Source organism: Dromiciops gliroides, chromosome 2 (assembly GCF_019393635.1).
Source record: "Dromiciops gliroides isolate mDroGli1 chromosome 2, mDroGli1.pri, whole genome shotgun sequence".
Taxonomy (NCBI): Eukaryota; Metazoa; Chordata; class Mammalia; order Microbiotheria; family Microbiotheriidae; genus Dromiciops; species Dromiciops gliroides.
In genome coordinates this window covers 193429138-193456368 of record NC_057862.1, presented here as the reverse complement: position 1 = coordinate 193456368, position 27231 = coordinate 193429138, and the positions used below count along the sequence as shown (strand labels likewise).

The window sequence follows — 27231 nt, the reverse complement described above, 5'->3', positions numbered from 1 at the left end:
TATTTTGTCAAAGGCTTTTTGTGCATCTGTTGATTTAATCATAAGATTTTTGTTATTTTTATTGATATGGTCAATTATGCTGATAGTTTTCCTAATATTGAACCCGCCCTGAATTCCTAATATTAATCCCACCTGGTCATCTTTGTCATGTATTTCTGTAATCTCTTTGCTAGTGTTTTATTTTAAATTTTTGAGTCAATACTCATTAGGGAAATGGTCTATGGTTTTTTCTCTGTTTTTGTCATAAAAGGAGTTTGGTGAGGCTCCTTAAGTATTTTTTCAAATTTTTATGTGGTATTGGAATTAATTGTCCTTAAAGGTTTGGTAGAATTTACTTGTGAATCCATTTGGTCCTGGGGATTTTTTCTTAGGGTGCTCATTGATGACATATTCAATTCTTTTTCTGAAAAAGAGTCTTTTTTTTTTTTTTTTTGTGAGGCAATTGGGGTTTAGTGACTTGCCCAGGGTCACACAGCTAGTAAGTGTTGAGTGTCTGAGGCCGGATTTGAACTCAGGTACTCCTGACTCCAGGGCCAGTGCTCTATCCACTGTGCCACCTAGCTGCCCCTAAAGAGTCATTTTAATATTCTATTTCTTCTTTTACTAATCTGGACGTTTAATTATTTTATTTTTTGCAGGGCAGTGAAGGTTAAGTGACTGCTCAGGGTCACACAGCTCTAGTAAGTGTCAAGTGTTTTGAGGCCACATTTGAACTCAGGTCCTCCTGAATCCAGGGCTGGTGCTTTATCCATTGGGCCATCTAGCTGCCCTGGATGGTTTATATTTTTGTAAATATTCATCCATTTTACTTAGATTGTCTGTTGGCATAGAATTGGACAAAATAAGTCCTAATAATTGCTTTAATTTTATCTTCATTAGTAGTGAATTCACCCTTTTCATTTTTAATAATAATTTGGTTTTCTTTTTTTTTTTTTTTTTGGATGAGACAGTTGGGGTTAATGACTTGCCCAGGGTCACACAGCTAGTAAGTGTCGAATGTCTGTGTCTGGATTTGAACTCAGGTCCTCCTGACTCCAGGGCTGGTGCTCTATCCAGTGTGCCACCTAGCTGCTCCCGTTTTCTTTTAAAAACACTAAATTCACCAATGGTTTATTTTTTATTGGTTGGTTTTTAATTTTCTTTTTATTATACAAAACCAGCTCCTACTTGTATTTATTAGTTAAATGATTTTTTAAAAACTTTCAGTTTTATTGTTTCTTTGGTTTTTCAGGATTTCAATCCATTTTGGCATTTAATTGGGGAATTTTAATTTGTTCTTTTTCCTTTTTTTTTCTTTTGTAGCATGTCCAATTCATTGATATGTTCTTTGCCTCTTTTGTTGATATATGCATTTACAGATACTGCTTTGGCTGGATCCCCAAAATTTTAGAATGTTGTCTCATTGTCAATCTCTTTAATGAAGTTATTGGTTATTTCTATGATTTGTTCTTTGACCCACTCATTCTTTGGGATTAGATTATTTAGTTTTCAATTAGCTTTTAATGTATGCTTTCACAGCCCCTTATTAAATATAATTTTTATTGCATTGTGGTCTGAGAAGGGTACATCTAATATTTCTCCTTTTAAAATTTTGGTTCTGAAGTTTTTATGTCCTAATACATGGTCACTTTTTGTACAGGCACCATGTACACTTGAGGAAAAAATATACTCCTTCCTTGTCCCATTCAGTTTTCTCCAGAAGTCTATTATATATATCTAACTTTTCTTAAGATTGTATTCATCTTCTTGACTTTTCTTAAATTATTTTATGATTAGATTTACGTATCTCTGAGGGGAGAAAGTTGGTCTTCCCTCACTATTATAGTTTTGCCATTTCCTCCAGGAATTCATTTAAATTCTCTCTTAAGAATTTGGATGCTCTCCCATTTGATGCACATATGTTTAGTATTGATATTACTTTAAGGTTTGTGGTTCCTTTTAGCAAGATGCAGTTTTCCTTTTAATTAGTTTTGTTTTGTTTGAGATCGTGATTGCTACTCCCACGTTTTTTTGCTTTTTTTTTAATGGATAAAAGATTCTGCTTCAGCCCTTTATTTTAACTCCATTTTAACTTTTTCATGTGTGTTTCTTGTAAGCAGCATATTGTTGAATTTTGGTTTCTAATCCATTCTGGTTTTTGAATGAGTTCATCCCATTCACATTTATGGTTATGGTTACTAACTGCATTTCCTTCTATCCTGTTTTTTTCTCTTTATCTTTTTTTCTCTCTTTTTATCCTGTCTTCTAAAGTCAGTTTTTCTGCTGAGTACTACTTTCTTTTATCTCCCCTCCATTTTATCACACACCCCCTTTTTTTTAAACCTTTCCTCTTTCTACTTCCCTGTTGGCTAAGATAGATTTCTATTACAGAGACAGGTGGTGGTAGTGGAATGTGAGAATTTCCCTCTTTTGAATCAGTTTAGATGTGAATGAGATTCAAGCATTGCCCACCCCCCACACCATTTTCCCCTCCACTGTAAAAGTTATTTCTTGGATACTTTAAAAATTTGAAATAATTCCTCCCATTCTTCCTTTCCTTTGCCCCTTCTCCCAGGGTATCACTCATTCTTACTTATCCATTTTTTTTAAACCATTATCCCAATATGATTAGCTCACTCTTGTACCCTCTTGATATGTAGAATCCTTCCATCTGTTCTAGTGGTGATAAAGTTTTTAGAAGATACATGTATTGTTCCCATATAGAAATATAGTTTAACCTTATTAACTCTCTTATGATTTCTCTTTCATTTTTCTCTTTTGATGCTTCTCTTTGTATTGAAAGTCATATTTTCTCTTTTGCCCTGGTATTTTCATAAGGAATGCTTGAAAGTTCTCTATTGCATTAAATACATATCCATTTTTTCCTCTTAAAGAATTGTACACTGTTTTGCTAGGTAGGTTATTCTTAGATGTAATCCCAGCTTTTGTCTTTTGAAATATCACATTCCAAGCTCTCCACTCTTTTTTTTTCCTTTTTTCTCCCCTTTTTTTTGGTGAGGCAGTTGGGGTTGACTTGCTCAGGGTTACACAGCTAGTAAGTGTCAAGTATCTGAACTCGGATTTGAACTCAGGTCCTTCTGAATCCAGAGATGGTGCTTTATCCACTGTGCCATCTAGCTTCTCCTCTGTCTGCTTTTGAAGTATTTTCTCTTTGACTTGGGAACTCTGGGATTTGGCTCCAATATTCTTGGCAGTTTTCATTTTGGGATCTCTTTCAGGACATGATTGGTGGATTCTTTCAATTTCCCTTTTACCTTCTGTTTCTAGATTACCAGAGAAGTTTTTCTTGATAATTTCTTAAAAGGTGATGTCTAGCCTCTTTTGTTGATAATGGCTTATAGGTAATCCAATAGTTCTTAAATCATCTGATCTTCTTGATCTATTTTCTAGGTCAGTTGTTTTACTGATGAGTTATTTCACATTTCTCTATGGTTGGTTTTTTTCCATTCTTTTGACTTTGTTGTTTCTTGGTGTCCCATGGAGTTATAAGTTTCCACTTGCCCAATTCTTTTTTTTTTTTTTTTTGCGGGGCATTGAGGGTTAAGTGACTTGCCCAGGGCCACACAACTAGTAAGTGTTAAGTGCCTGAGGTCGGATTTGAACTCAGGTCCTTCTGAATCTAGGCCCGGTGCTTATCTACTGTGCCACCTAGCTTGCCCCCCAATTCTTATTTTTAAGGAATTTTTTTCTTCAGTGAACTTTTGTTTCTCTTTTACCATTTGGCCAATTTTGCTTTTTTACAGTTATTTTCTTCAGTGAATTTTTTCCATTTTGCCAATTCTGTTTTTTTTTTAGGAAGTTTTTTTCTTCTGTGTTTTCATAATTTCTTCCTTTGTTTTCATTTCTTCACACAGTTTTTCTCCTACCACTCTTGATTTTGAAAAATCTTTTTTTTCTTTAGCTCTTCTAGGAATTCTTATTTTGCTTTTGGCTGTTTTAATTTCTTTGTTTTCTGAATTTGTGTCTTGAGATCTTCTTTCATCATGGTGGCTTTTAAAATTTTTTTTATTTTAATAGCTTTTTATGGTCTTGTTCTGTGTTTGTTGTTTGCTTTTTTTCCAACCTATTTCTTGAACTTCCTAAAAAAACCAGAAGTGGCAAGATGGAAAAAATTCACTGAAGAAAATAAATTCACTGTAAAAAAGCAAAATTGGCCAGATGGTAAAAGAGAAACAAAAGTTCACTGAAGAAAAAAACCTTATTGCCTCAAATAGAACACAGTTGAAAGTGCAACTAAAAAAGCTGGGTTACTGTGTAAAGAGGTGAATTTGGAGTCAGAGGACTTGAGTTTGAATATGAACCTGTGACATTTTCTTCCTAACTGTCTTTGGGCAAGTTTCTCAGCTATTTGGGTCTTAGTTTACTCATATGTAAAAGGTGTTTGGAATAAATGGCCTTTAAGAACCTTTTTACTTCTAAATCAGTGACCCTGTGCTACTATCATTTCAAAAGTAGACCTTTGTGTTTACACATACTTCACTCAGATTTCCTATTTCAGCTTTTCCTAATTGCACCAAAAAAATTTATACTTTCTAGTATACAAGACTGCTTTCCCTATTGTTAGAGACATTTTAATCTCAGCAGGACTCTCTTTGGCAAGAGGAAGAGGGAATGCTGTGTTCAGGATTCCATGGTCTCTGAGGCTAACCACTGAGCCAGAATCTGTGACCAAGTGATAGAGATAAGAATTAGAGGGATATTAGAGAACTCCCACATAACAGTCTGCTAAGACTTAATTCCAGGGTTTGTAGGATGAATGATTTATCTCATATTTCCCTCTAGAATAATTTCCTATAGAGCCATTCAGTCAAGGTCAAAATGAACTTCAGTAATAGTCACAGGGGAATCTTAGAAATATGACAAAAATGGCACACCAAGGAATAGCAGAGCCCCAAAATTCTTTCTTCTTTTTTTTTTTGGGGGGGGGGGGTGTCGTGATGGGGGTAATGAGGGTTAAGTGACTTGCCCAGGGTAAACACAGCTAGTAAGTGTCAAGTGTCTGAGGTCAAATTTGAACTCGGGTCCTCCTGAATTCAGAGCTGTTGCTTTATCCACTGCACTACCTAGTGCCCCCCCCCCCCAATTCATTTCTTAATGTAATAGGGAAATAGAATTTCCTAAATTGAGTATTCTAACATTCATATGATAATTTTCCAGATTGCTCAATTTTCTCTCTTGAAACAATAACTTCATTGTAGATTTAAATGATTTTATTATAAAATTTCATCTCCCACCTAAATTATCTGTGAATTATGTATCAGTATGCCAAGAGGGAGAAGAATGGATTTGGGATTGCCCCAACTAACCCTGCATCTGCCTACCTATACCCCTATTGATATGTTTGCATATATTCTTTATTTGAACTGTAATAGAACCTCCTTTGTTTTTTTTTTTTCTTATGTGTGTTCCAAAAGTTTCACGAGCTTAGGATCTTTTAGCTTTGGCGATTACACAGCTTAACAGACTAACCTAACAACTCATACTAATATGAGATCTTCCTTGAAAATGGGATTGTATATTTATTGAGCACACAGAAGTATAAATACTAACATTCTGCACAAATGGCCAAATGATTTTTTCAAAAAATGAAGTTAATTAGGTAAGTTTTTGCATGAGGAGCTTGGCTTTAATAACTTGACAGTGACTGTCAGAACAGTCCAGCCAGTAAAGGTCCATACATATGCAAAAGGAAGAGAGTTGGGACTAAGGTCCATGACAGTGATAAAATACATGTATTCAGGATACTGGGAATATAATTGAAAGCTGAAACTTACAGGGTAGGTAGGCTAGAATAAAGATCTCCCTTGGGTATTGCTACAAGTTAATTTAGATGTAGATGTTAATGACAGATCTGCTTTCTGATCCCAGGGAGATGAGTTTTTCCCTTTTTTGCCCATTTGAGGGTGATCTGCTTATTTCCTATTGATGTACGGAAAAGAAACTATTAGGTATTTGAGGACTAAAACACAGTATGGTAGGATGAGACAGATCTTTTCCCCCCAAAGATCCCAACCTGGAAATTGTAAATGAGCCATTTGTAGTTTTTCCTGATCCTGCTTTCTTTTAATTAAAAGTAGAGTTTTAAAAGTTTCTAACTTGTATTCCTTTAAGGAGTGTGATAGTTAATATTCAGCCAAATCGGGGCTGCTTTTTCTTTCTTTTTTTAAAGTAATAAACATTTTTATTTATAGTTCTAGGCTCCAAATTTTATCCTTCCCTCCCTCCTCACTCCCTGGGGTGGTAAACGATCAGATGTGGGTTATACATGTGCAATTATGTAAAACATTGCTGCTTCTTGGGGGGGGCGGTGGGCAGGGCAATGAGGGTTAAGTGACTTGCACAGGGTCACACAGCTACTAAGTGTCAAGTCTCAGAGGCCGGATTTTGAGCTCAGATCCTCCTGAATCTAGGGCTGGTGCTTTATCCATTGTGTCACCTACCTACCCCTGCTGCTTTTCCCCCCCACGGCTTTGAGGGTTAAGTGACTTGCCCAAGGTCACACAGCTAGTAAGTATCAAGTGTCTGAGGCCGCATTTGAACTCAGGTCCTTCTGAATCCAAGGGCCAGTGTTTATCCACTGCGCCACCTAGCTGCCCCCTCCTGCTGCTTTTTTGTTTTGTTTTGTTTTGTGGGGCAATGAGGGTTAAGTGACTTGCCCAGGGTCACATAGCAAGTGTCAAGTGTCTGAGGCTGGATTTGAACTCAGGTCCTCCTGAATCCAAGGCCAGTGCTTTATCCACTGTGCCACCTAGCTGCCCCTCTGCTGCTTTTTTAAAGAAGGAAAACAGTTGGATTTAATAGTTTCCCATACCCCTGCCTTCTTAGGGCTGCATCTCCAGACCTTTACACTGTTCCTAGTTACCCACCTTAGACCAATTAGTCATTAAGTATGATGCTGTTGAAATTCTGTACCTTCAGTTCAAATTTAGATTCTGCTTTTTACTCCATGGATGACTTTGTACAAATCACTTGCCTCCTCTGCTTATTTGTAAAGGGAGAGGCTTGGACTATCAGATCTAAGGACCCTTCCAGCCCTAGTTCTTAAGAGTTTTCCCCTTAGGGCTGTCATGACTATAACATGCCTTTCCTGCTCCTCTGATAGCAGCCTGCTAGCAAGAAACAAAGCCAAACTGTTTTTGATTGAACTTATTTTTAGAACAGCTATGAAGTCCTTGAAAAATTCCTGTTGAGACTGAAAGAGTCATTATGATGCAGATAATTAAGAATTACGGGACAGTCTGGTTTCCAAAGCAAAAAAAATGAAAAGCTAGTTATTTTAACTGTGTAGGGGAATACAAAAGTCATTTAAGTATTGGTATCTGATGTACTATTTTTTTTTTTTAAAGTGAGGCAGTTGGGGTTAAGTGACTTGCCCAGGGTCACACAGCTAGTAAGTGTTAAGTGTCTGAGGCCAGATTTGAACTCGGGTACTCCTGACTCCAGGGCCGGTGCTCTATCCACTGTGCCACCTAGCTGCCCCTCTGATGTACTATTTAAAAAATTTTGGGGGGGAGTAAGTAAATTTAAGTTTGGGAGTTATCAAAAGAATATATTGTAGAAAAATAGCTTTAAAATACTAAGTTTCTAAGCTATTTGAATGAAAATGTATACCAGAAACCAACTATGCCCTGCAATAAAGATGGAAGCTTCCTTGCCTTAGACTGGAAAGCTGGAATTTGTTATCTTTGAGATGTAGATTAACTGTTATTATTGTGCTCTTCTCTGCATACAAGTGATACCAAATCGGTTTTTTTGTTCTTAAGTTGGTACAAAGAAAAATGCAGTAATTCTGCCTTCCCTTCCTTAGGAGAGATCAGTGGCAACTATTCGTTGTACCCAATCATCGCTGGGACATTGTCCCTATCCCACTTAACAGAAAGTTTACAGCAAGCAAGCCAAGAACTGAAGGCATCCCTGGAACAGCAAGGTGGTGCCAGAAGAGTAGAACAATCTACTTCGCAATTAATTGGTCCTCTTCTCATAAAGAAAGAGGGGGAGGTATCAGCCCAAAGTAACAGCGTTGTTGAGCCCTGTAGCAGCTCCTTTTTGAGCCTGACCTTTCCCTCACAAACTCCTTTGGAGAAGGGGCACTCACTGTTGACTGAACAGCCAGCAGAATCCACTCTGACTTCAGCTGAAAGCAAGGGGAACAAGAAAAAAAAGAAGCTCAGGAAAAAGAAAACTCTGCGTGCAACCCATGTGCCTGAGAACAGTGACACCGAGCAGGATGTCTTTACTGCCAAACCTGTAAGGAAAATCAAGTCTGGAAAGATGACAAAAGGAGGAAAAGTTACAACATCCACATCCTTGGCACAGGAAGAGGGGAGAACCGGTCAGGAACAAGACAGAGCTAGAGATGAGCCTGACAGTGACTCTTCCCTGGAAGTCCTTGAGGTTCCTAATCCTCATTTAGAAGTGGTAGCCATTGAGTCATCTGAGTCCGGAGAGGAGAAACCAGATAGTCCATGTAAAGATGATGCCTGGAACTCTCCAGAGCAGTCCCTGCTGGAAGCATCTCGTTCTGGGTGTGATGAAGTAAGCTCTACCAGTGAAATTGGAACACATTATAAGGATGGTATCCCTAGAAGGTAATAACATCTTGGCTGAACAGCATGATTCTCACATTTTCTTTCTGCTGTGAATCAGCATTTATACTGATTGCATATCTATATCTATATCTATACACATACATCATCTATATACACACATACATACACATACACATATATATGTGCTTGTGTGTGTGTAGTCAAAAGGCAAGAGCAAGTGACAATCTAGTGGATAGTTTACCTGTACCATTGGTACCCCCAAGATGTCAAAAGAATAAATAGTCTTCCTAGCTTGTCGCATGTAATTACATTTATGGAGAACAGAGATCAAAATCAAAGGACAGTCAGCCGTTATTGGCTTGTGATCAACATCTTTGGAGGGAATACTTATATTAATGAAAATGTAGATTTTTTCCCCCAAATTTGAGTAAGGGGGACAAGATGGAGAAAAACCACACTTTAGGATTTGTATGAAATAGCTCTCATTTTCTGTTTGAGGATCCATTTTTTAAAATATCCACCAAAGTAAGTATTAAGACAGTTTAATTAAGCCAGACATTTGGTGGGCCTGGGATGCCAATTTGGCCACTCTAGCTTACTATTTTAAAAGACTTCCTTGAATTAAAAGAAAAGCTTTCATTTTTGCTATTTTGCCTGTTAATGTTAATGCTGAGGTATCTGCTTTTCGTTTGTAGTGTGGCTGAAACTCAGACTTCCATCTCTTCGATAAAAGGGTCAAAGAATTCTTCAGGTATTTAATTGTATAAGGATCACTGCATAAAGTTGTATTGCATGTACTTCCAAAATAGAGCTTACTTTTTTTGACCTAATCAGATTGTTTTAGTTCAGTGGTAACTAGTAGCAAATAAAATTTAAAGTAGGTAAAGTTTGTCTTTATCTACTTTTCAATCTTTAAAAAAAAAAACCAAACTAATTTACACAAAGTGTTTTAAGGTGTGACTCACTCTTTTGCTTCTTCCAGGGATATTTGCATTTCAAGAGTATTATTTAAAGAAGGCAGTGCCCAATGAGAGGAATAGATCTCTAACCAGAAAGACAGTAAGAGAAAGAGCTCTTGTTGTCAGGAAAGATCTTGATTCCTACCTTTTAGTTTATTGTCTGTGTGATCATGGGTAAGTCAACTAATCTCTTTGAGCCTGTTTCCTTGCCTGTGAAACTGGCAAGGGTTGTTTTGAGGCTCACATGAGATAATATAGGTAAATAGGTATATTGGTAAAAATGATTTTGTGCACCATCAATATATATATCAGCTCCTCTTTAATATTAGTCATTAAACATTTATTAAGTGCATACTACATGTCAGAAAGTGTGCTAAGAACTTTTGATTTTGGGTAATTCTATAATTATTTTTTTGTCCGTGGTGGTGGTTTGTTGTGGATATTATTGTTAGACGCAGGCAGACATAATTGTAATTGAAAAGACATTGTTTTTTTGTTTTTGGTGAGGCAATTGGGGTTAAGTGACTTGCCCAGGGTCACACAGCTAGTAAGTGTCAAGTGTCAGTTACTATTTGAACTCAGATCCTCCTGAATCCAGGGCCGGTACTTTATCTACTGTGCCACCTAGCTGCCCCCAAAAAGACGTTCTTCTGAAATGTAAAATACACAGACTATCAGAAGACCAGGTAGACATCTTAAATAAGCCAATCTCAGAAAAGAAAATTGAACAAGCTGTAAAGGAGCTACCAAAAAAAAAGCATTCCTGGTGGATTCATAGGAAAATTCTATCAAACTTCTAAAGATCAATTAATACCCATACATCACAAATTATTCTCAAAAATAGAGAAAGTACCCTACCATATACATCCATTTTATCAAACAAATGTAGTACCAATACCTAAACCAAGGAAGGATAAATCACAGAAGGAAAAGTATAGGCCAGTATCATTAGTGAACATTGACTCATTTTAAACAAAATTCTTTCAAACGACTACAGCAATTTATCCAAGAAATAATTCACTACAACCAAATTGAATTTATATCAGGCTTGCAAGAATGGTTCAACATTAGGAAAACAGTCAACATAATTAATCCTATTAAAAACCAAAATATTCCAAAACTCATGATTTCAGTAGATACAGAAAAGGCTTTTGACAAAGTGTACTTCTTTTACACTAAAATAAAAACCCTACAAAGTACAGGTATAGAGGAACCTTTTTTGTTAATACCAGAAAAAGCATCTATCTAAAACCAAAATCAAGCATTATATGCAATGGGGATATAATAGAAGCTTTTCTGATGAATATGGGAATAAATCATGTATGCCCATTCTTGCCACTGTTATTTTATGTAGTTCTTCAAATGTTAGCACTAGTAATAAGAAATTAAAGTATAAGGGTAAAGGATGAGAAAGGTATAAAGATAGGTAAAGAATAGATAAAATGATTCCTGTTTGTTGATAACATGATGCTATACTTGAGAAATTCTAGGGATTCAGCAAAGATATTAATTGGTACAATTAATAGCTTTAGCAAAGTTGAAGGGTACAGAATAAATTCTCAAAAAGCAACAGCATTTTTATGTAATAATAACAGGTCCTAAGAAAGAAAAAGAGAGAAATCCCATTCCAAAATACATAAAATAATAGGGTATCAACCTATCAAAGCACACAGAAGAATTGTGTAGATTCAATGACAAAGAACAGCTTAATTTTGCTGGAAGAATATTTAATATTTTTGGTTAGGTCGTGCCAATACAATAAAAATGACAGTACTACTAAAATAATTTACACTTTTAATGCTATACCAATCAGATTACCAAGGATACTTCATATAACTTGATAAAATAGTAACTGAATTCATTTGGATGAGCCAAGGATCTAGATATCAAATGAAATGGTGAAAAGAGGTAGAGATGAAGGGGGAAAAGCCTTCTAGACTTCAAAATGTAATAATGATTAGTCATCAAAACTATCTAATACTGGTTAAAAAGTAGATCACTGGAACAGACTAGGTAAAGAAGAATCAGAAACAATGGAACTCAGTAGCCCAGTCTTTGACAAATTACCCAGGAAAAAAAAACCTTAATTGGTAAAACATGGTGGGAAAACTGGAAAGCAAGTCTGGTGGAAAATAGACTTAGGCCAACACCTTTTACCGTATTCCAAAGTCTATTCTAAATGGAAATGTGATTTTAATATTAAAGATCTAACAACTTTAAAATACTAGAAAAGAAGATCATATACCTCTCATGGGTATGGATAGAAGATATATTCTTTTTTTTTTTTTTTTTGTGAGTCAATTGAGGTTAAGTGACTTGCCTAGGGTCACACAGCTAGTAAGTGTCAAGTGTCTGAGGCCAGATTTGAACTCGGGTACTCCTGACTCCAGGGCCGGAGCTTTATCCACTGCGCCACCTAGCTGCCCCCTAGAAGATATATTCTTAATCAAACAAGGTAGAGGCACTACAAAAGATAAAACAGACAGCTTTTATGCATAGACAAAATAAATCCACTTAGGATAAGAAAGGAAGCAAAGTGTCAGATTTCTCAGATAAGGGTTTGGAATCCAAAACATATAAACAACTAACAAGTATATAAGACTAATAGCCATTCCTCAGTGGTTAAGTGGTCAAAACAAGAATTCACAAGCAATGAAAAGATACTCTAAATCATAACAATTAGAGAAGTACAAATTAGAACAACCTCAGAATTTCACCTTATACCCTGCAATTATGACCAAAAAATGGCAATGGTTGATGTCGAGGTATTATGGAATTGTCAACACAATAATGTGTCATCAGGAGAGTTGTGAAATGGTAGATCTATTTTGGAAAGCTGTTTAGAATCACATAAAGTAACTAAAACATCCATACTTTTTGAACCAGAGATTTCATCACTAGGTTCATACCCTAGTAAAGCCATCGATAAGAAGAAAGTCTTCATATTCTACAAAATATTTATAGTATCACCTTTTGTGGTAAGAATTGGAACTGCAGTGGATGCCCTTTGAATGGCCACACAAATTGTATTATGTGAATGTAATGGAGTGTTACAATGCTGTAAGAAATGATGTATGTGATGAACACAAAGAAGTATGGAAAGATCTATAAGAACTGATGCAGGATGAAGTAAGCAGAGCCAAACAAACAATGTGGACTGTGGTTATAATAGTGTAAATGAAACAAGCAGTCATACAAAAAAAATCAAAAGTGAATGTAACAGTTCAAGCAGAACTTGAGTGAAAAGATAGGACAGGATACTCCAACCTTCATGCAAGTTGCAGGTCCACAGGTGTTGCACATAGTACATGTATTTGAATTTTTTTGCTGTATCAATCAGTTGTACTGATTTGTTTTTTTCCTTTTTTGGGGGGGGGTTCTTTTTAAAAATACTTTTTATTAGATAGCTCTCTAGAGGAGGAGTAATAATGGGGACAATTATGATAATGATGTAAAAAATGGAAGACATCAATAAAAGCTTAATTTAAAAAGATAAATACATCCTTGCCTTGTAGAAATCTCTTCAGAGCCTGGAGATGACGAAGAACCCACTGAAGGAAATTTTGAGGGACATCAAGCTGCAGTGAATGCTATTCAGATTTTTGGAAACTTACTGTATACCTGTTCAGCTGATAAAACAGTGAGAGCCTATAACTTGGTGGTAAGTTGACTGGTCCTTGGTTTTGTTTGATAAATTTGGGCTAGCAACACTTGGAGAATTAGTTTCATTATTGCTGCCAATTTTGAATTAATTCTTGGTTTTTAATTTAATCTTTAATGATTTTGTAGGAAAACCAGTACTTTCTGGTGTCTAAAATAATAACTCGATGTTCAGATCCCTGCTCAGTCCTTTGATATCTGTATGACTATAGGAAAGTCACCTAACTTACCAGTTTCTTCATCTGTAAAATGAAGGGATTAGACTTAATGACCTCTAAGGCCCCTTCCAGTTCTAAATCTTATGATACTGTGAACTTTTAAATATTAGTCATTGCTATGGCACAGTTATGAAAATGCCCTTGTGTTCAGGGCCTAACTGAAGCTAGGCAGTGGCCCAAGCAAATCTTCTACCCTGGGAGGATTCTCTAGAAAGCTCTGGACTTGTTTGCAGTGTTAGAGATAGGAATGTAGAAGCTCTCTTAGCCTAGTGTTCTCTCTGGGACATAGTGGAGATTGCTAGAAAGAGAGTTGAGGTACTACATCCAAAATGAAGATTGAATCCACACTTGGCACAGTGTGCTAAATCTAATAATGATTAATAAATGTTGAAAGAAAAAAAGTAGAATATAGGTAAGGACAAATGAGGCTTTTGTAGCCTTAGTTTTTCTTTGTATTTGTATTTGTATTTGTTTTTGGGTTTTTTTTTGCGGGGCAATTGGGGTTAAGTGACTTGCTCAGGGTCACACAGCTAGTGTTGTGTCTGAGGCTGGATTTGAACTCAGGTCCTCCTGAATCCAGGGCTGATGCTCTATCCACTGTGCCACCTAGCTGCCCCCTTAGCCTTAGTTTTTTTTGTTTTTGTTTTTGTTTTTGTTTTTGTTTTTGTTTTTGTTTTTGTTTTTGGTGAGGCAATTGGGGTTAAGTGAGTTGCCCAGGCTCACACAGCTAGTAAATGTCAAGTGTCGGAGGCCAGATTTGAACTCGGGTTCTTCTGACTCTAGGGCCAGTGCTCTATCCACTGTGCCAACTAGCTGCCCCAGCCTTAGTTTTTAAAAAAGTTTTCATAAGGATTTTGAATGAAACTAATCTAAGAACATAACTAATTGCTTTTGCAATCTAGTTATAATCTTCAGTTATTCAAATATGATGTTAAGCACCAAGAAATTTGCTATTTAGACACAAACAATCCGCATTGCTACTTTTGTGCTTTTTAAAATTGATGCTTTTTGTTTCTATACCATATTTATTTCCAAAAATATTATTCATGTTTTCTTATTCAGCAGGCTATGTTTTGTACTAAAGAAAGGAAAAAGTAGTTCATTGAAAACAACACATCAGCCATATCTGACAGTAGATGCACTGTTCCACAAGTCTCACCTATGCAGTGAAGGGAAGTCAAAATATTGTCACTAAGGCCTCTATGATAGATATTGTAAGAATTTTTTGATCTGGGGGCAGCTAGGTGGTGCAGTAGATAGAGCACCAGCCCTGGAGTCAGGAAGACCTGAGTTCAGATGCGGTCTTAAGACACTTGACACTAGTTGCATGACCCTGGGCAGGTAACTTAACTCCAATTGCCTCACTCGGGGAGCGGGGAGAAGAATTTTTGATCTTCTATTCTTTTTTTTTTGTTTTTTGTTTTTGTTTTTAGTGAGGCAATTGGGTTTAAGTGACTTGCCCAGGGTCACACAGCTAGTAAGTGTTAAGTGTCTGAGGCCGGATTTGAACTCAGGTACTCCTTACTCTAGGGCCGGTGCTCTATCCACTGTGCCACCTAGCTGCCCCTGATCTGCTGGTCTTCTAATGTGTCTTCAGTGTTAATTTGTTTTTTTTTCCCCATTCATTCTTTCTTGACTATTTTATAAACTGATTTTTCAGTTCATTATTAAGCTCCTACCATGTGCAGGGTTTTAGAGATTTTTTAAAAAAGCAGTGAAGGAACTTGCTTTCCACTGAGAGGTACAAAACATAGACATATAAATAAATGCAAGATAATTTGCCTGCCCCAGGACATAGAGCTTGAACTGATCCTTTTGAAGGAAGCTAAGGATTACAGGAGCTACAGGTGAAGAGGGAATTCAGGCAAGGCATGATGAAGCCTATACTAGTGCAAGAAACAGGATGCTTCATTCAAGGAATATCACTAGGCCATTTGGGTGCATGTCAGTATAACTAATAGGAAAAAAGGTTGCTAAGATAGGCTGGAGCCAGGGTGTGAAGAGCTTCAAATACTAAGCTGATGAAATCATATCTTATCCTAGAGGCAATAGTGAGTTGGTGGAAATTTTTTGAGTAAGAGAGTGGCATAGTCAGGCATACTTTTGGAAGATGCTTTTGGCAGCTCTATGGAGGTTGGAGACTGTCCTTGGACACACAACACTCGGGAAGAAGGAAGGCTTAGAGACCTCCCGGACCCAGGACAGTGCATCCTCCTGGCCAGAACCAGAGTCTAGGAAGCAGGAAATTGAGGCTGTGAAATTGGATGTGGAATGTTAGGACATCTCTCTTTTTTTTTCCTGTCTGAAGTCAGGGTTACATTTTCCTGTTTCTTCTGATAATTAATAACTATGTAACCATGGGCAGATCTTTAACCTCCATGGGCCAGTCTTTTCATCTGAAAAATGGGAGTAATAAAAGCTGTAATACCTATCTCGTAGGATCAAATAAGATATAGCATGTAAAGCACCTTGCCTTTAAATGCTCATATCTAAACATTGACATTTTGGACAGTTTAAAACATCGCTTCTTTTAAATTTTTTTTTTTTGGCGGGGCAATTGAGGTTAAGTGACTTGCCCAGGGTCACACACAGCTAGTAAGTGTTAAGTGTCTGAGGCCAGATTTGAACTCAGGTCCTCCTGAATCCAGGGCTGGTGCTCTATCTAGGTGGCTGGTGCCACCTAGCTGCCCCAAAACATCGCTTCTTTATTGGCATTATAGAATGTTAGAACTGGAAACAACCTTAGAGATCATTTGGTTTAACCCTTTTATTTTGAGGTAACTGAGGCCTAGAAAAGATTAGATGATTCATTCAAGGTGTCTCAGCCACTTGGTGTCTGAGATGACCACTGGCATTTTTATAACTCTTTAAGGTTTTAAGCACTTTGCATACGTTATTTCATCAGCTAGTCATGAAGTCAGGAAGACCTGAGTTTAAATCTGACCTTAGATTTTTATTAGCACTGTTACCCTGGACAAGTCACTTAACCCTGTTTGCCTCAGTTTCTTCATCTGTAAAATGAGCTGGAGAAGGAAATGCCAAACTACTCCATTATCTTTGCCAAGAAAACCCCAAAAAGGGTCATGAAGAGTTGTACATGATGGAAATGACTGAACAACAATACACTGTCTCATTTGATCCATGCCAAAACTCTTATAGGAAAGTGTTATATATTCCCATTTTATAAATCGGGGGAAAAAAACCCAAGGCAGAAAGAGGATGTGTCTTGCAGAGGTTTACATAGCCTGTAAGGTTTGTCAGGGGCAGGATTTGAACCCAGGTTTTCTTGATGACAAGTTCATCACTGTTCAGTACCACCACACTCCTTCTGTTACATGATTCCCAGTCTATTATTTCTTCTCTAGCATGGAGTTTAATATATAGTTTCTCATAAGAATAAAATTCATTATAGGGAGTGTCAAACTCACATAGAAAGCTCTATACAGGGAGCATATCGATTTAGAAAATCACAAATTAATATTATCTATCATTTTGTTGAATATGTTCCAGTTATATTTTAATTTACAGCTTCATGGGGCCCACACACTAAAGACATACTGTTATTAGATTTCAGTTAAAGGTTCCTCTTTAAGGTAGTCTTTTCTAAACTAATTAGGACTATAAAACACCTGGCCTTAAAATATAATCCATAAATGCTGTTCTAAGAGTATGGTATTTTTGGGGGAGGGGGTGAGACAATTGGGGTTAAGTGACTTGCCCAGGCTCATACAGCTATAAGTGTCAAGTGTCTGAGATCGGATTTGAACTTACGTCCTCCTGAATCCAGGGCCGGTGCTTTATCCACTGCGCCACCTAGCTGCCCCTCTACTTAACATTTCAAAAGGGAGTGCTGATAGGAATGAAATTTTCTCCCAGAAATCATAGCTCTCTTTTATGGAATACCATTGTTCAAGTGCAGAACATGGCTTAAGGGAAAGTTAATTTAGGGTACATCTTGTCTTCCAATTTATAAATTACTATTCTTGTTAAAAACAAAACTTTCCCCCATTATTGTCTTAAGGGTAACAAATAGTTAATATCCTTTCTCCTACCACCTTACTTCAGCTTTTTTTTTTTTAAGTGTTGAGACAGCAATAGGTATTATTTACTTGGAAGAGAGCATTAATTCACAGGCCACTGTGAACAAAGCACTATAGTCACTATTCATTTATTTTGGCTAAAGATTCACAGATTATAGCTTTTCAGAAGCATTGTTCTTTAAAGCTTGAACACATTATGAGGAAGAGCTATGTTTCTCTCTAGAAGAGTAGGACCTATAAGAAGTACTTGGTGTTTTTGTGCTCTCAGTCCAGAAGTAATCCTTTGAGCTATTCCAGCTGAATATTTCTAGAGAGCCACATTTTAGAAATGCAGAAATCTAGGCATAAATTCTTGGATTTAATGCTTCCTTAATTTGTGTATTGGAGCCCCCCTTCCATAAGGTAGGAACTAACCCTACCTTAGGGAATAATGTACTAAACTATGCATATGCTATTGTGTTATACATAGGTGATTTGCTACATATGGCCGGCCTATTATTTTTTGTGGACGTGTGTCCTGACATGTGAAGGTATCCTGGAAATAGTATTGATATTTCATATATTTCCTAGAGGTAATATACTCATTTTTCCTGGGTTTTGCTTTAGACTAGGAAATGTGTGGGTGTTTTTGAGGGGCACACCTCCAAAGTGAACTGCCTCGTGATTACTCAGACCAATGGAAAGAACTCAGCCCTCTATACTGGTTCCAGTGATCATACCATCCACTGCTACAATATCAAGGTAGGCATGCCCATGGAGAATTGAATGATGCCTTTCTGTTTTTTTTTTATTGTCTATACGGGGGACACTGAAGACCTGACAGGGCCTTTGTATACCTTTTCCTTGCCTCTGATTGTGGAGAATTGGCCTCTCAATTAATCTAGAGACTTATATATTATAACCCAAGAGATATCTTAGGACATGTGGGAGAAGAATAAGTAGTATTTCATGGCCAATACCAGGCATATTTGTTAAGGAGATTGTTTTTTGGGAACCCTCTTTTTAAAAAATATTTTTTTCTCTATTTAGCATTTTTTTTCCTCCAGTTACATAGAAAAACAATTTTTAGCATTCATTTTTAAAACGTCGTTTGGGAACCCTCTTAATCTCTTTTATTGAGATCACTCTTTTCTTTGGACCTTTATCTCCCAATAATTTATCCTATGTATCTTGTTACATAACAGTAATATGATACTGTGTTACTCAATTAGGTGGAGTAATCTCTATAACCCTCCAGGAAAATAGGAGGGGAAAGGGATAGAGAGGGGCAAAAGAAGGAAGGGCAGAGTGGGGGAGGGGACAGACAGAAGCAAATCCCTTTTGAAGAGTGATAGGATGAAAGAAGATGGATAATAGAATAAATATCATGGGAAAGGGAATAGGATGGAAGGGAAACAGTTAACAATAGTAATCATGAAAAAGAGAAAAGGGGAAAAATTGTACAAAAAATATTTATAGCAACTCTTGGTGGAGGCTAAGAATTAAGAATCATGGGAATGTCCATCAATTGAGGAATGATGGGAAAAACTGTGTTATATGATTGTAGTGGAATGGACTTGTGCTACAGGAAATGACAAACAGGATGATCCCCGAAAAACCTTGAAAGACTAATGAACATCGAGGTGTAGTGAAGTGAGCAGAGCTGAGAGGACATTGTGCGTAGTGACAGCAGTTTTGTTCAGTGAGCAATTGTGAATGACTTAACTACTCTCAGCAGTGCAATGATCCAAGACAATCCCAAGGAACTAATGAGGAAGCTTACTATGCACCCCTATAGAAAGAACTGATAAAAAGAACACTTGTGGATTGTACATATATAACCTGATTGTGATCTTGTGGAAGGGGAAGGAGAGGGAGGGAGGGAGAAAAATTTAGAACTCTAAATCTTATGAAAATGAATGTTGAAAACTAAAAAAAAAAAAAATGATACTGTGTTTAGCTATAATTAATCTTTGGCCTCTTAATTGCTCTTGAAAATGGCAAAACCTTTAAGACTTAAAAGAATTAATTTATAATGGTAGAATTACAGGCAGTGGGGCTTATTTTTTAGGCAGGGGCTAAATACTGTTCTTAAATACCCCTGGGCATAGTACCTGGGTTTGTAGAGAGAGGCATCTCAGTAGAGAAGAAGAAGAAGAAGAACATTATTCTAAGATGTCTTCAGTTGTATGTCTATCTATAGACTTGACTAGGCTGCCTCACATTGCAGAAGCTTTACTTACCAGAGGTGGAGAATGAACCTTTCTCTTCCTCACCCTGTTCTCCTAAGGCCTTTAGCCTTGCCTACCCTTTACTCCCTTATTGGAAAATAAATGGCAGTAATAATCCATATGACTCAGTATGTTCTCTCACAGTTTGCCAGTCCCTTGGGTAATGTAAGGAAAACTAGGGGAAATTGCTTGTTGAAAAAAATCTGTAATAGTATTGATAATTCTAGAGTAAGATAGAATTACAAAGCAGTGCAGTGGAGAGTACTGAATTTAAAATCACAGAACACAGGTTCAAATACCTGCTCTGCCATTTCTCTGTGGCCATGGGCAAATCACTCTACTTCTCTGCAACTCTTTTTGCTCATCTGTAAAAGAAGTGGGTTGTCCCAGATGACTTTTAATGCCCATTACAACTCTAAATTTCTGACCCTGTGAGCCTTGTAACAACTCTGTAAAGTATCGGTAGCACTAGTAAGGGTCATCTTTATGCAGATTGAAATAATAAAGGCTCAGAGATAATGATTTGCCCAAGATTCTGCAAATAAAAAGTATCTTTCATACTCTAGTCTTCTTATTTCAAGTACAATTACTCTTGAGAAAATTCCAAAGTAAGATAAGTATTTAGAAATTAAATATTATTCTTCTAAGTGCTAGAGGCCCTAAAAATTGTGAGATCTAGGCACTCACAAAGTTTGAGACTAATTCAGCTCATAACAGCTTTTTTTTTAATGTTTTAAAAACATTTTCTAAATGTTTGTAGGATCATAGAGTTTAGAGCAGGAAGGCACCGTAGAAGCCATGTAGTCACATTCTCATATTTTACAAATGCGGCATAAAGTAGTTAAAGGACTTGCCCAGATTCCCACAGCTAGTAAGTGCTTGATGTGGGATTCAAGCCACCAGGCTTTCCTGACTCTCAAATCCAATGCCCTGTTTAATCTATTGCTTCTGTTTATGTTGTATTCTTCACTTGTTTTTATTCTGTCTCAGACTACAATTAAAACCTTGAATTACCAAACTTATTCAGAGAATAGAATATTTGGATTCATTTTCATTTTTTGAATTGCTGATTTGGTTACTGATTTATTGTTTACTCTTAATAAATCAGAAAATTTTGGCTTTGTTTGAACTCGTGATTGCAGGGCTTTGCAAAATGTATTCATTTATTTTCAAGCATTAGAATCTGTAATCTTTAACATACTGCATTTACTGACTATAGGACTTTGTAAGTTTTGGAATTAGCATTGTGTGCATTAGTTCTAGTTCAGATTATTCAAAGTTGTTCAAAGCATACCAAAAATAGTATAGGCTGTTGAGTTGAATATATACTTACCATAAGACATTCTCTATGCTTTTTTGAAAAACTAAGTCCTTGGTGCAATTTTTTTTGTTTTGTTATTGCCTTTCTCTTTCCCAGCAAATTCTAAGTAATTGAAGATTCTGTTAATGGTTTACAAATATCTTTTTTTAAAAATATTTTTAATATATTTTTTCTGACTTTATTTTTTTTATTCTGAATAGAATTTTATTTTCCAAAATATATGTAAAAACAAAATTTTAACATCAGTTTTTAAAAAACTTGGTGTTCCAACTTCTCTTCCCCCTCTCCATTCCCACCTCCCACCCATAAGAATTCAAGCGATTCAAAATAAGTTATACATGAGTAGTCATGGAAAAATTCCCATATTAGCTAGTTGTGAGAGAAAACAGTCAAAACCCAAAACTTCAGATTAAGGAATTGTCAAAGAGGAAATGAAAAAAACATTTTTTTATTGTGTTTTCATCTTCTTTCAGATACTATCAGTTCTTTCTCTGCAGATGGGCTGCAATCTTCCTAAGTCTTTCAGGGTTATATTGGATCATTGCCTTGCTGAAAATAACCACATGCTTCCCAGCACATCATCCCCCACTATTACTGTTATTTTGTATACAGTACATTTCACTCTGCTTCAGTTCATATAGGTCTTTCCAGGTTTTCCTGATAGTATCCTGTTCATCATAACCTGTATATAGTACCTTAAGCTTGACAGAGAATTTTCTTCATAAAAGCCCAGCAATCTATTTAACCCTGCAGGAAAATAGGAGGGGAAGAGGACAAGGAAGGAAGGGTGAAAAAAGGGAGGGCAGAGCGAGGGAGAGGATAGTCAGAAGTAAAACACCTCTAAGGAGGAATAGGTAAAAAGAAGATAGAGTAAATGTTATGGGAAGGGAGTGGGATGGGGGGAAATAGTTATGATGATTGATTACAAATATCTGAAAAAAATTTTTTTTAATTTATTTTTTTCAGTTGGGAAAAATCTATTTTCTTTTCCTCTCTCCCCTCCTCTTTGACTGAAAAATCCTTGACACCTATGCATAGTCAAGAAAGACAAATTCCCACATTGTGATCAAAGATTTTTTTCTTTCCCAGATCTTTCTAGTGTTATCACTCAAACTGCAAGTTGCTTAAATTTCCTACAATTCTTCATTCCTTAAAGTTTAGTCTGTGTCCAGTCAGCTCATTGACTTCAGTTGCTTAACAATGTGACATTATTCAGTTCCTTTCTCTCTTTTTTGGGGGTGTGTGTGAGGCAATTGGGGTTAAGTGACTTGCCCAGGGTCACACAGCTAGTAAGCGTCAAGTATCTGAGGCTGGATTTGAACTCAGGTCCTCCTGACTCCAGGGCTGATGCTCTATCCACTGCACCACCTAGCTGCCCCATATTCAGTTTCTCTTAATATATTTTTGAGTTTTCCAAATCAGTATAAAAATAATAGGTGTGCAAAACTGAAGTTAAGAAGAAAACACAAATTTCTTTGGACAAATCTATCCCCTTTAGAACTGTAGTTATGGTTTTACAAATTTAGACAAGTCCATCTAAAGACCTTGCAGATGGTCTATGAAATAGCTCCTTGTACACTATATCAAAAACTTGCTTCCTTAAATTTTGAAAACATTCACATGGTATTGAACCTGATAGAATAAGGCATACTGATCATTCTACAAGGTTTTTAACTTTGGAATTTGCACTTGGTCAATTCTGCATTTAGGTATAGGAATTATTCACCTTTAAACATAGACAGGGTAGGTTAATTAAGAAAAACTGAACTTTGGAATCTTTTATTCAAAGAGAGAGAAATGTGAGAGGGCAGGATTAGGGTAGGGAAGTTGTGCCTAATTTTATAATCCTTTAGCAGAGGAGAATTTCTTTCACTTTCTGTTACCAGGAATCACTGTTAATTTGGGCCTTTCTCCTACTTTTTCAGACTAGAGTGTGTTTGGAGAAGTTACAACTGGAAGACCGTGTACTCTGTCTTCATAATCGGTGGCGAATCCTTTTTGCAGGATTGGCAAATGGCACTGTAGTTACCTTCAGCCTAAAGGTTAGTAGTTATGAAAGAGGCTACATTGCTATGTCTGCTTTTCTTCTCCATTGAAAATTTGTTTTTCCTTCCTTGTGTGGGGAAGGTAACAGGATATGCCATCTCCCCCTCCCCCCGAGTTGTTCTCTTCCTTTTGATAAGGGTAAGTAGAACCTGACCCTGTATTCTTTTTGTCCATACCCTGCCACATCAAGGAGCTGTGTGCCAAACTCTCTTTGGCCATCATGGGTTTTTCTTATCTCTGATAGATAAAATATATTGACTGAAAGAAGTCAAATGTAGAAGGAACTCAAGCCTAGCTTTTTTTGCCTGTAGCCTTGTAGCCCATGACCAGCTAGGGGTTCTATGACCTGTTTTGCCAAGAAGTTACTTATAACCAGTCCTGTTTATATCCACTTTAGAAAGACTTTATTCTCCCCATCTCTGAAGGTTAACATGACGTTGGGCCCTATCAATCATCCTTTGGTATCTTTACTGGTTGTTAATAGGAATTTTATAACCATTTGCAGCAAAATATTTGCCACATGATTTGATTCCTAATTCTAGTTGGTTTCTTTTCTGCCATGTGACATTCATCACCCCCATTCCTGTGTACACACACAAATAAAATCAAGTATTTTAATGAGCACCTACTGTGTACTTACCTTTGGATAGTTCGTGCTGTGAACTGTGCTGTGCATGGAACTTGAAGAGATATCTTTGTCTAATATAACATAAAACAACAATAGCCAACAATGCAAGTGTATCCCTGAGTTTATGAGACTGGAAGACTGACTAGGGTAGTAGGAGTCGAGCAAGACTTTGTAACAATATGAGCAAGTCAGTGTGTGTGTGTGTGTGGGTGCACATGCGTGCGCGCTGGATGATGAAGAAGAATAGGGGAATGAGGTTGGTTATCAAAAGTGTGGAAATGTTAAGAAGGCTGCCTTGAAAACCAGACAAAAGTGCTTATTATACTTACTATAGGAAACAGTAGGGGGCCGTAGTAGATTGTTGAGGGAGGTGACTTCATAGAAATAATGTTTTAAAGAAGATGAATCTGGCAGTACTATATAGCATGACTTGAAATAGGGAGAGTATGGAAGCAGGGAGACCAACTAGGGGGCAATTGAAATCATCTTGTATGAAGGGGAGAGAAGAGCCCAGATTAAGTGGAAGGGACTGTAGATATGTTTCTTGGCAAGAGGTTATAGATCTCGGGACAGCTTGGATGTGGTGGATGAAGGAAAATAAAGAGTCATAATTGAGATCCAGGTTTTATATTATAGGAATCCATAAGAATCATAATGCATTGACAGACAGGAGAGTCGACTGATTTATTACAAGAAAGCGATACCGAGTCTGAGGGGATAGTGAGAAACTCAAATGGAAATGCTCCGCAGACATTTATAGATCAGGAAAATCATAGGATTTTAAAGCTAGATAGGGACTTTAAAGGCTATCTTATCTAGTCTCTTTTTTGTTTTGTTTTGTCTAGTCTCTTTTAACAGAGGACTAGAGATTTGTTGAGAGATAAGACTAGAGACATGGATTTGGGAAAAGTCATTAAAACCATAAAAATTGAAACCATAAGAATTGTTTGAGAAAGTACATATGTATGTTTGGGAATGTGATCAGGTGGGAGGGGTGGATACCTTCAAAGGACCAAGGAGCTTGAGGGATACTCAGTTAAAAAAAAAAAAGGGAAGAACCACTGGTAAAGGAAACAAGTACCAGAATAGTGTAGTTTCATCTTGTCAAGGCTGACATGGGAAGAAAATTTCAAGAGTGGATGAACCTTAGTATCACATAGTATTCCTAGATTGGAGTGGAGAAAAGACTGGTGGAGTTGGCAGCAAGCTGGTATTTGACCTATTAGAACACACTTACACTGAGAATGAGTAGAGAAATAGGACTGTGCAGCTGTGGTTGAATTTGGGGATGCCTGTGCCCAAGCCAGATGCTACCATTAATGATTCCCAACTCCCATTATGTAGAGGTGGGGACACTTAAACTGAAAAGTCAGTAAAATGTTTCTACCTTCTTGTCTTTTTGTCATTCTGTTTTCTTTGGTTCCCTTTCACTGGCTGAGTTGTCATTCTCCATCAGGCTGGCAATTACAATGAAAATCCTCCACTGAAGTCCTACTCTGATGCCTCATCGTGGCGTGGAGGTGACCCTGGGTTCTCGAAGGCTATGCCAGCGGAGCAGAAGCTCTGGCAGGTCCTACCAAGCTGGAAAGGCTTCGAGTGTGGGCCCGGCGACAGGCCATGTCTGTTGTCCGAGGACCAGCCTAGCTAAATTCGGAGAGGCTCATCACCAGATTGGCTGCAGGGTGATCTATCAGCTATTGCAATTCTCGTAGATCATCTGCTAGATTGTAGAGAGATTGTAATCTGTATCTATGGATAGAGTACAGCGTACCCACACTGATGAAATCACAGATTCTCTAAGCATTTCTTGCTCATCTGGTACTGATTGATAGCACAGCCAGCTATCATTGGAAAGGAGTGGCCACTTCTTATGTGTGTGGGGGGGGGGGTGAGAGAGAGAGTTTAAGCTATTACAGCTTAAAACTGCACTGATTTTCAGGACACTGTATATGTATATAGATATTTGGCTATTTGTGTGTGTTTGTATGTATGTATCTGTAGGTGTAAATGTGGCAAGGTAAGAACGAGTAGCATAGTGAGAGCCAGCCTCAAAGCCAGGAAAACTTCAAATCCTGCCTCTGACTCATACTGGCTGTGTCACCCTGAAGAGACCATTTAACTTCTCTGTTTTAGGCAGCTCTTTAAGACTAAAATTCAGAGAAGGTGCTGAGCTGCTTTGGTAGCAGGAGTTTCCTCACCCTTGAATTTCTGATATAAAAGAATTCATAGCCCCATTCCTGTTTTCTCCTACCTTTTCCTTTTCACTATTGTGTATACATACAACAGACAGACACACCCCTTTGTAAACTTTATAACATCATATAACTGTCAGGTATCAGTACTGTTTTTTGTGTGTATTGCATTGTTATTATTGGGGATTAATGGGATCCTATTTCTGGGATTCCATTAAGACACAATTATTACCTGCAACCCTTGGGATCAGAAATGAAACTCTGGTAGTCCCTCATTTCACAACTTTGACAGTGAAGTAAGGCAAGATATAGGACAGTTGCTAAAAGGATCAATGGGTTTAGGTGAAAGGTGGTTGTGGGATTTTTCTAAACCCCATGCATGTTGTTTTTCTCTCCTAAGACTCATGTTTAACAGAGGGGAAGAAGCCAGTAGGAGGAAAGAGATTGAAGATGCTGGAGAGTGGTGATAAGGAGTTTGACTTCTGCCTCTTCTGAAACTGTAGAGGAAAAGACACACAGAGAAATATTTATTGAGGTAGAGATTATGGTAAATTGAGGAACTCCTGCTAGTTAGTGTCTGCTTTCTTTGTGAAGTGAAATAGTGAAGGCCTCAGTTAAGAGTGGTGGAAAGGAATAGGATTCATGTCTGAGGGAAGAAAAAAACTTTTGGAAAAGTGGTATGAAGGAATTTCCTGAGAAACCAATAGGAGATGCATAATAAGATCTCTAAATAGTCACAATAACCTAACTGAAGTTGGGCAGTGTGAGTTTGTAGTACATTAAATGGATCTTTGTGAGTTCACATCCTTCCCATTCTCCATTCTCCATGGCCAGGGAAGTAGGAGTAGAGAAGCCAGACAATGAGAGTGCTGTGTGGTTGAAGCATAGCAGAAAAATAAAGGGATATGGAAATCTAAGAGAAGAACAGCATCAAAGTGGTGCCCAGTAGAGTGTAGGCTTTGTAGAATGTCATCTTTGACTATGGATAAGGTGAAATAACATATTGTGTCATTGATGGCCCACATACGGAGAAGCAAGAGAAATGATGACAACAGAGGTTGATAAGAGAAGAGAAACCTCAACTTTAAAATCTTAGAACTAGAATAATTAGAAAAAGAAATAAAATAAATAATTTATGATTAGAGAGTTGTAGACACTTGATTCAAAGTGGTAGTTATTATAAGCAGTAAAAGGGTAACATTGTGGTCAGGAACTAGTACTAGGGAGCAAGGAGGAGGAAGCCCCTCACCCTTCCTTTTCCACTGAAGTGGAAGAGTGGGAGAAGATGAGATTTCTATTGGGGGGGGCATCAGTAGGGGAGCACTCAGCATAGAGCCATGTTTCTTTAAAGGTAAGGGTGTAGATAGAAGGCAAAAAATAAGCTTAGGGAAATTTATTTTTATTGAAA

At 37.2% G+C, this 27231-nt stretch overlaps 1 protein-coding gene across 1 annotated transcript in view; it reads left to right on the top strand.

The window, feature by feature from the left end:
- ZNF106 (zinc finger protein 106) overlaps nt 1–27231 on the top strand; it is a 99159-nt gene that overhangs the window by 59715 nt on the left and 12213 nt on the right. Inside the window, 5 exon segments of the mRNA XM_043981917.1 lie at nt 7808–8588; nt 9245–9300; nt 13024–13169; nt 18033–18167; nt 22883–22999. Of these exon segments, the coding sequence (XP_043837852.1) occupies nt 7808–8588; nt 9245–9300; nt 13024–13169; nt 18033–18167; nt 22883–22999 (1235 nt within the window).